This window comes from Diabrotica virgifera, chromosome 6 (genome assembly GCF_917563875.1).
Source record: "Diabrotica virgifera virgifera chromosome 6, PGI_DIABVI_V3a".
In the NCBI taxonomy this organism is placed as follows: Eukaryota; Metazoa; Arthropoda; class Insecta; order Coleoptera; family Chrysomelidae; genus Diabrotica; species Diabrotica virgifera.
In genome coordinates, this window is record NC_065448.1 from 245,499,066 (window position 1) to 245,508,035 (window position 8,970).

Here is an 8,970-nt window from a genome sequence, read left to right on the forward strand (position 1 = left end):
GTATTCTTGATAAATAGGTCAAATTTGCATTTTTTATTGAAATAACTGATTTAAATTATTAATATAGACTCTATACTCACGAAATCTTAATTTTTTTTAGATATTTTACTTGACTTCATTTATTATGGCTTGGTACTTGCTAATTTGCTTATAACACCTTTTTCATTTTATTTTTTAACTTTTATAACATATTAGTGGCTAATAAGTTAATAAAACATGTTTATTTATATTCTTGTGTTACTCAACACATTATTTTGTTTTTTAAACAAGTAGATCACAGAAAATTTTTAAGGGGTGCTGTGAGCACCCCACGTGGCAGTTGGCGCCTTGCAAAGCCACGTGGCAGGTGCCGGGTTAAAAAGATGGAGAAAAAATCATCGCAAAACTGGATTGCTAGAATATTGCAATTTTGTGCTTGTATACAATTAGATTAACTTTTTCGCTATTGGCTGGATAAAAATGATTTATTCATATTTGAAAAGTTTGTTCTATTAACCTTAATGTCAGTGGTCTTTCCCATTTTGTATTTACATTGATGCCAAGGTATACTTATTCTTTTTCTCATGATCATCTTTCAGTGCGTCACAGTTTTTCGATTTCTCTCTAACGCATTAAATTGTATGTGACAGAAAAAAAGGCACGTCTGGGAATACTTCGGTAATTATTCTAGTTCGGTGATTATTCTAGTTGTCGATAGATGGCGCCATAATCAAAAAAGAATTATTTATTAAATAAAATAATAATATTATCAATATAATCTGTACAATTTATAAGACTATACAAATGAAAGAAAATACCATTTTATAAATGCAATAGACACAATTGATTTGGTTTTATTCCAAATTGAAAATAAAATTTGACAACTGTCAGATTTAACTAAAATGTCACGTTAGAATAAATGTCATAAATGTGTATTATCACGGACTTACCTTTTTTTCTATAATTTGTGACGCACTGAAAAATGTTCATGAAAAGGAGAATAATTTTACATCGTTAATTAGTACCTATATTGTTTATCTATAACTGTGGAACAGGTTATTGGTTTTTGCTTATAAGCATCTATTTTGTTTCCTTGAAGTTGAGACTCAAGCCACAGTACTCACTGACTACTACAGTAAACCATGGATCACTGTGTCATCACCATATCTTATATTGTTTATAACTCATTGTTTATTTTGAGGCTGTCTGTTACATTTTTCAGACATTTTCTCAAATACAAGAGACAAGATACACCTCTGTCAGAAATCTCTTTCGGTTGTCACACATATAAGTTTGCCATAATCTCAATATCATTGTTGTCTATACCTGTCTATAGAACAGTAATTAGTTGTTCATGATGAGAGTGTCAAATGCTTATTATAATACAACAAAAATTATTATTTAATTTTCTACAGCCTAAAATAACTATGGAAAAGATTTGTCAAAATTTAAACAAATTTTAATTGTCGAAAAAAAAATAATAATTCAAATGATCTATAAATAGAACACTGGCCTAGACTTGGTTAAGCTCTTTTGAAACCTAGATGTGCAGTTTTCAATATTTAACTAGAATTAGAATTGAAGGTTACCAGCAAAGAAGGTGTTATGTCAAAATAATAAGTTTCGAGAAAAATGTTTTTAAAGGTTAAGACTCTCTGGTGTTTGTTTATTATTTGTGGACTGACGAAAACTAGTTTATTTACTAAATTTGCCGGAATTACAGCCATGGTATCAGCCTTCGTGTACAACATAACTTCTTCATGTACAACATAACTTCTTCATGTACAACTATCACCTTCTTAGCCTGACTAGAGAAATTAAAATATGTTGTTAGTCCTGACTGCACACGTTCATAGCGGTGATTGATTTATAGAACGTTAGTCGAGATCGGTGACTAACAGAGGGGGCCAGAAACTCATTTTCTGGAAAAATTGACATAGCACCTTCTTTACCAGTACCCTTCAATTAGAAATATGCTTTAATGTCACTGAAAATTGTGCAGTGTTATTGTTTATGAAGTCAGAAAATAACAATAACAATTAAAAACTGAAATTAAATAAATCGTCAATATTACAAAATAAAAGATAATGAAATAAAACAAAACAATCTAGGTATTTCAAAATTTAGATAAATTGCAAATTACATTATATGTACTATTAATTAATTAATTAATTTTATATTATATTAATTTATTTATTATATGTACTAGGTTGCTACAAATAAACTCAATTATTATTATTTATTATTACATCTTAGGAACTAATAAGTTTAAGTTGCTGTATATGATACCTTAGTAAACATAATTAAAAATACTTTATTTAATTGCATATATTTAAGGTACTGTAATTTCTTAGTTATTCATTCTTAAACTCTTCCAACTGAATAATATGGTCTTTCAGATAGGCTCTTGTCATTTTACAGAACTTGGGAAAAGATGTTGCAGATTTAATTTGTAAAGTGATTTGGTTGTACAGTTTTTCGCAGAATATAATATAGAGTTCTTTACTAACTCAATGGAAGGGATTGGTAAATAAACATCAAAGGTTTAATTTCTGGTGGAGTAGGTCTTGTTGATAAAACATGTAGGTGTTTACGAATGAAGCAAAGAGTTTCTCAAATAAATAAAAAGGGAAGTGTTGAAAATATGTTTTATTTGAAGTAACTTCTACAATGTGTTGTTCTTCTGAGGCCAATGAGATATGGTATTGCTCTTTTTTGTAATTTAAACTTCCCATTCAATTATAATATATAAACAAATCTATTGCATATTGTGCTAACTTAGAATCCCTTAGGGCGATGATGGGCAAAGTACAGCAACTCCGGCCTGTCAGGGGTCTATGAACAAGGATAGTATATGGCCCGCTTTAACACAAAATGCATTTTTTCTATAGTTCTGGCCCTCCTCTAGAATTTCTTCAATTTTGTGGACACAAATCAAAAAAGTTTGCCCACCACTGTCCTAGGACATTAATAAAAAAAATATTTTGTAAATATAGTTATATTCTATAAATAGTTACGTAGTCCCTTTCTAACCCAGGTTACTCTGTTTTCATTTATTATGTCAGATAATAATAAATGTTGTTTGATAATATTTGAAGTATATTGATTATGATTGTTGAAGTAATTAATGCTTATCTCGCCTCTGGTACTGATATCTGGCTTTTATTAAACCTATATCAGTAATTTTGCAAAATATGGAATATTTATTGGAAAATTATATTTCCTATTAAGTAATATTGGATATAGCAAGTCAATAAAACATACAATAACTTGTACACTTTAAACTTTAGCCTGCAGTTAATAATAATATGAAAATGTGTTGATACCTCACTTTTTTCATTCAGAAAGAATCTATTTTTAGGCCACTTATTAAATGAATGAACTGGCTACAAAATATGTAATTATTTTAACAAGACCTTTCGAGATGAACTGTTACAATAGTGTGGAAGAAATTTTATTATATAATGACCATAACACAATTAAATGCATGCTTTTGCTTTAGTAGTGTACCTACTCAAAACTGTTGTTTAAAAAAATAAAAAAATTAACTCACCTCAAGGAATTTTGGTTATCCATTTTGTAGATTTTTTAATGTTTTCTTAAGTTCATTCCTTAATAATTACGTCACCACTGGATACTGAATTAATAATAATAATAATTCAGTAAATAATACACATCCTCGTTTTTGACATAGTCCTTTAAAATAATCGATAATACCGCTGCAGTTTTTCCTATTTTACAAATGCTTAAACTGCACTGAAAATATACCAAGAGAAGTAAAAGAAAAAGTCCAATAATATTACATTTAAGTTAAGATATATCCTTGAAAAATAACAATTAGAAATATCAGCAATCAAATCATAGATTTTTAAAATAGAGTAGTAAATATATTGCTGGATTTAGTTCCTATAAATATGTTTCGTATATTGATCAAGTATTGTTATTGATGTTTATTAAATTTACAAGTTATAGTTCTCACTCAAGCACTTTTGATCAGACCACTTATACTTATATTATCGGAATCAAAACCTATCACAAAAGTTGAAAACAACAGCAGCACAAAAATGACAATACCAGGAGCAGATAGGGATGCGCACGATATATCGATGATTTAAAAACATCGATATTCTGCTTTCGATAATCGATTTTTACATCGATTTTTTTTGTTTCGATAATATCGGCGAACATCGATATTTATGTCGATGTTTTTAGCGATGTTTTTGGAAAATTTTTGTACATTTTCACTGATCTTATTTTAACGTTTGATCTCATTTATAGGTAAATAGGTAACAACATAGAATCGTACATTTGTTTTATTTATATTTTACAAATACAAACACAAACATATTTAATGTTATTTGTCAAAATAAAAGATTCGACATGTAACATGTCATCTGTATTTGTACTTTATTAAAAGATCCTGTAGGTGGCTGCTGTGGTAATGGGCGATGTTTCGATATTAAAACATCGATGTTTTCAATACGATAATTCAGTAAAATCGATGTTAGTCGTTTGATACATTATTCGATGTAAATATCGATGTTTTGACATTTTTGCGCATCCCTAGGAGCAGATTAAAATAAAATCTGTTGGTAGTTGGTATGGAAATTCTAAATGTCAACGTCAATGCTTTCGTCAACGTCAACGTCATGTCAACGTACGTTTGCTGTACAACCACAGAATACTCAAAAAATCATAGAAATACGACGGCGACGTATTATAAAGGCGCTTGTACATTTCACGCGCCACGAAAGCAACTAGTGTTTGCAAACGTTTGCGAACTGATATTCGTCGGAATTTCTATTCAACTGCGCCAACACTTCCATTTGATTTAATAAATATTCAAAGTAAAGTGGCGACATGGGGCTACAGTTTTCGAATAGTATATACCTCGTTTTTAAACCAGAAGAAGTAATTCAAATATACCGTGCTGCATAATGCTCCTGGAGCAAATCATGGCCGGTGAGAGAAACTCTGTCTGCGTAAAGATTAGGTGGGTGTACGACCAACGAGAGCGTCTGTCATCGGCTATGGTTCGCTCCGGGAGCTGTAATTGGTTCAACCACAGGCAAGTGTATTTTTTTTAATGGCATGGACTTTATGTCATTCAGCCAGTCACAGCATGAGTATTAGTGTCATGTGTAGTGTGTATGTTGAGTAAGTGTCTTGTTACTCTGCAAAGTCGACGTCATTGTCTTTGCAAAGAGACGCTAATTGTATCCGAACGTCTGCGGTCCCTCCGGTGAGTACCGATCCCACAAGGACAGAAACTATATTCATTTATTAATTTATAATAAATGAAAAATTTCTAACCCTGGTGAGATTCGAACCCACAACCTTTCGGATTTTTTCGATCCAAAGGCAGGCGCTCTTACCACTAAGCCACGGAGGGGTCCACGGAGGCAAGTGTACTTCACTAAATTATGAATTTTTGACACTATTGACATTGACATTTAAATGTAATAGGTTAATTAAGTTATATCGGCGATTTTGTGTGTTTTCTACGTTATTCCTTCGATAAATTTTTCGATTTTTAGAAGGCCGACATGGTCAACCAAAAAGATGAATAAATCTAGTGATTTTTCTAGTGATATTATTGGGTGTAATATAAATCTCTCTTTTGAGTTTACTACCCCTATGAGTTTGAAAACAGGGTATCATCCGCCTTTAATTCGATTAGCAGCTGGCTGGAATTCTTTGCACTGAGAAATGAAGACACCCACACTGCAGAGCCGGATTTAAGGCAGTGGGGGCCCCTGGACAGAATTGGTGTGGGGGCCCCTGGGAAGAATTGGTGTGGGGCGTGGGGCCCTACCTCCTATAAACAAATTGTTATTATGACTATGGTATGGTTAAAGTCCGGGTACTTTTCGAGATTTTTTAACTGAAAATTCCTTGATTATGTCGGGCATGTCTAGTTGCTTTAAGGCATTGTGTTCAATGCTCATTATAGAAAGATGATTCAAACGCTCTTTGCCCATCATAGACCCAAGTCGATTTTTAATTAACTTAAATTTTTAGAATGATCTCTCTCCACTGCAGTTAGTTACCATCAGAACTAAATATAAACGAAGTGTCACTACAACGTTTGGAACCGCATCATTCACATTTTTCTCTTTTAACCGTCGCGTCGGTACATTTGAAGTTTCTTTACTTATATTTGATGGGCCGATTTCCTCTTTAAATGAATTCAAAAATTCTACAAATTGTACTAAGTCGACACCTAGTTTTTTATCTAAATCATTGCTATAATTGTAGGTAAGCTTCAGTGAGTTAGCTTCAATTTCATTGGGAGTTAAATTTTTCAAATAATGTAAAAATCCAAAATTGGAATGAATGGATTCATATGCCGAAAACCTATGACTGGAAGAGGAAATGAATAGAATAGAATAGAATAGAAATATGCTTTATTGTCATGAAAAATTGTACAATTTTATCGACAAAGCTTATAAAAAGTCAAGACAACAAAACAATAACAATCCAATTTACTAAAATTACATAAATCGTCAATGTATTTACAATAATAACAATAATAATGAAGTTAAACAGAAGTAGTCAATTGCAAAATTTAAGTAAATTGCAAATGCATAGTCTACCTAGTAATTAATAAGTTTAAAAGTTAAGCTGCTGCATATGACACCCAAATATAGACAAAAAAAATGATAATAAAAATACTACTTGTGCAAAGGGTACTGTAATTTCTTAGTTATTGATTAAGAAAATCTTCTACTGAATAATATGGTCTTTCAGATAGGTAGGCTTTTGTCAGTTTACTGAATTTGGGGAAAGATGCTGCAGATTTCAGTTGTAGAGGGAGATGGTTGTAAAGTTTTTTTGCAGAATATAATATAGATTTCTTTACTAACTCAGAGGACGGGGTCGGCATATAGACGTCAAACGTATAATTTCTCGTGAAGTAGTCATGATTAGGTCTTGGTGGAAAGACATGTAGATGTTTACGAATTAAGCAAACAGTTTCTAAAATATACAAAGATGGAAGGGTTAAAATTCTGTGATCTTTGAAGTAACTTCTGCAATGTGTTGTTCTTCTGAGGCCAAACAGATATCTAATTGCTCTTTTTTGTAATTTGAAAATAACATCGAATTGGGCAGCTGTACCAGAACCCCAAAAAGGAAGACCATAACGAAGATGTGACTCGAACAAAGAAAAATATGTTATTTTGGAAGATGCTAAATTGAGTTCATTCGAAACAGATCTTATAGCATAGCAAGCTGAGGATAGTTTCTTCCTTAACAAATCGATATGGTGGGACCATTTAAGGTTGCTGTCTAAAAAAATACCAAGAAATTTCACAGAATCAACGGTACTGATCTGGCTGTTATTAAGAGGTAAGGGTTGAAGGACTCCTTTATAAGACAATGCTACTGTTTTATCTACGTTAAACGAGAGTAAATTAGAGTCAGACCAGGTTTTTATTGTAAGTAGATCAGAAGTTATAGTAGCATGAAGAGTTGCAATATTTGAGTTGCTCCAAGTGATACTGGTATCATCAGCAAAAAGAAAGATTTTTCCATCGATTTTTAAACTAGTGATGTCATTAATAAAGATAAGGAAAAGTAGAGGACCCAATACTGAACCTTGAGGTACCCCACATACAATGATTTTGAGACTAGAGTCTGTATCATTTGCTCTAACCAGTTGTTTCCTATCATCCAAGTAAGATTGGAACCAATCTAAAGAAATACCTCGAATTCCGTAGAAATGTAGTTTTCTTATCAAAATGTTATGATTTACACAATCAAAAGCTTTGGCGTAGTCACAAAAAACGGTGGCAGTGTGAAGATTATTGTTCAGTGCTTGATAAACCTCATGTAGTACAGAAAATATGGCATCAGTGGTGCATTTATTATTTAAAAAGCCGAACTGATTTTGTGATAAAATGTTGTTTTCAACTAGAAAGGACATAAGTCGGGCTTTTATGAGTCTCTCAATAATTTTGGAGAGTACCGGTAGTAGTGCAATAGGTCTATAATTGCAGGTATTAGATATTTCACCACCCTTATGAAGAGCCACTCTGGAAATTTACCTTTCTCAAAGGAATCATTAATTAGTGAGATGAGGACTTCTAACACATTTTCTGGGAGATTAGAAAAAATTTTTATCGATAGACCATCAGTACTACAGGAGGATTTGCTTTTGATACTATTGATTGTTTGGATCAGTTCAGATTTATCGACTGGTTTTATAAAGAATGAATTCGAGACCTTTCTTGAATTAGGGAAATAAGCAATGGGATCTTGTTGTGGCAAAATAGTTGATGTAATAGTTTTACTCACATTAACAAAGTATTCATTTAGATTTTCATGGTCTGGAAGGGAAATTGTTTTAGCAGTGTGGGTTTTATTTCGAAGATCGTTTATTATGGACCAAGTTTCTTTTGCAACATTTTTTGAGCTTCCCAAACGGTTATGGTAGTAGTCTTTTTTAGCTGATTTTATAAGTTTAAGATAGGTTGCCCTGTACTTGGTGATATATTCAGTGATAGAAACGTTGGTAGTAAATTTCCTGATATAGAGAAGAGAACGCATATTCTTGGAAGATATTCGGATACCTTTAGTAGTCCAGGGTTTGCGATGTTTTGGCTTAATTGCAATTAAAGGAAATGCTTTATTGAAGATACGGACAAGCTTATCCAAAAAAGCACTGAAATTATTATCCACATCCATAGCAGGAAAGCGCCACTCAGAGGTTAAGCATAAATTTTGGAAATTACGAAAGTTCCGGGTGGAAAAAATCCTGCCTAAACGTCGGGTTTTCGAGGAGGGTTTGCTCAAGATATTAAACTTCGTATAAATTGCTTCATGATCAGATAGTCCAGCATTAATAATTGTAGAGTGGACATCAAGGGGTGAAAAATCTGAGACAGTATAATCAATTATGGTAGATGAAGTTTTTGTAATCCTTGTAGGAGGATCAACGTGCATTGTTAGACCATACGATTCAAATATGTTGACCAAGGATATTTGTGT

General features: G+C 32.2%; 1 protein-coding gene across 1 annotated transcript in view; it reads right to left on the bottom strand.

The window, feature by feature from the left end:
* The window catches only part of LOC126886822 (acyl-CoA:lysophosphatidylglycerol acyltransferase 1-like), a 57,598-nt gene extending 53,544 nt beyond the window's left edge, over nucleotides 1-4,054 (bottom strand). The window contains exon 1 of the mRNA XM_050653886.1: nucleotides 3,533-4,054. Coding sequence (XP_050509843.1) covers nucleotides 3,533-3,555 — 23 coding nt within the window. The 5' untranslated portion in view covers nucleotides 3,556-4,054. The remainder of the gene's footprint in view (nucleotides 1-3,532) is intronic.
* Between the last annotated feature and the right edge of the window lie 4,916 nt (nucleotides 4,055-8,970).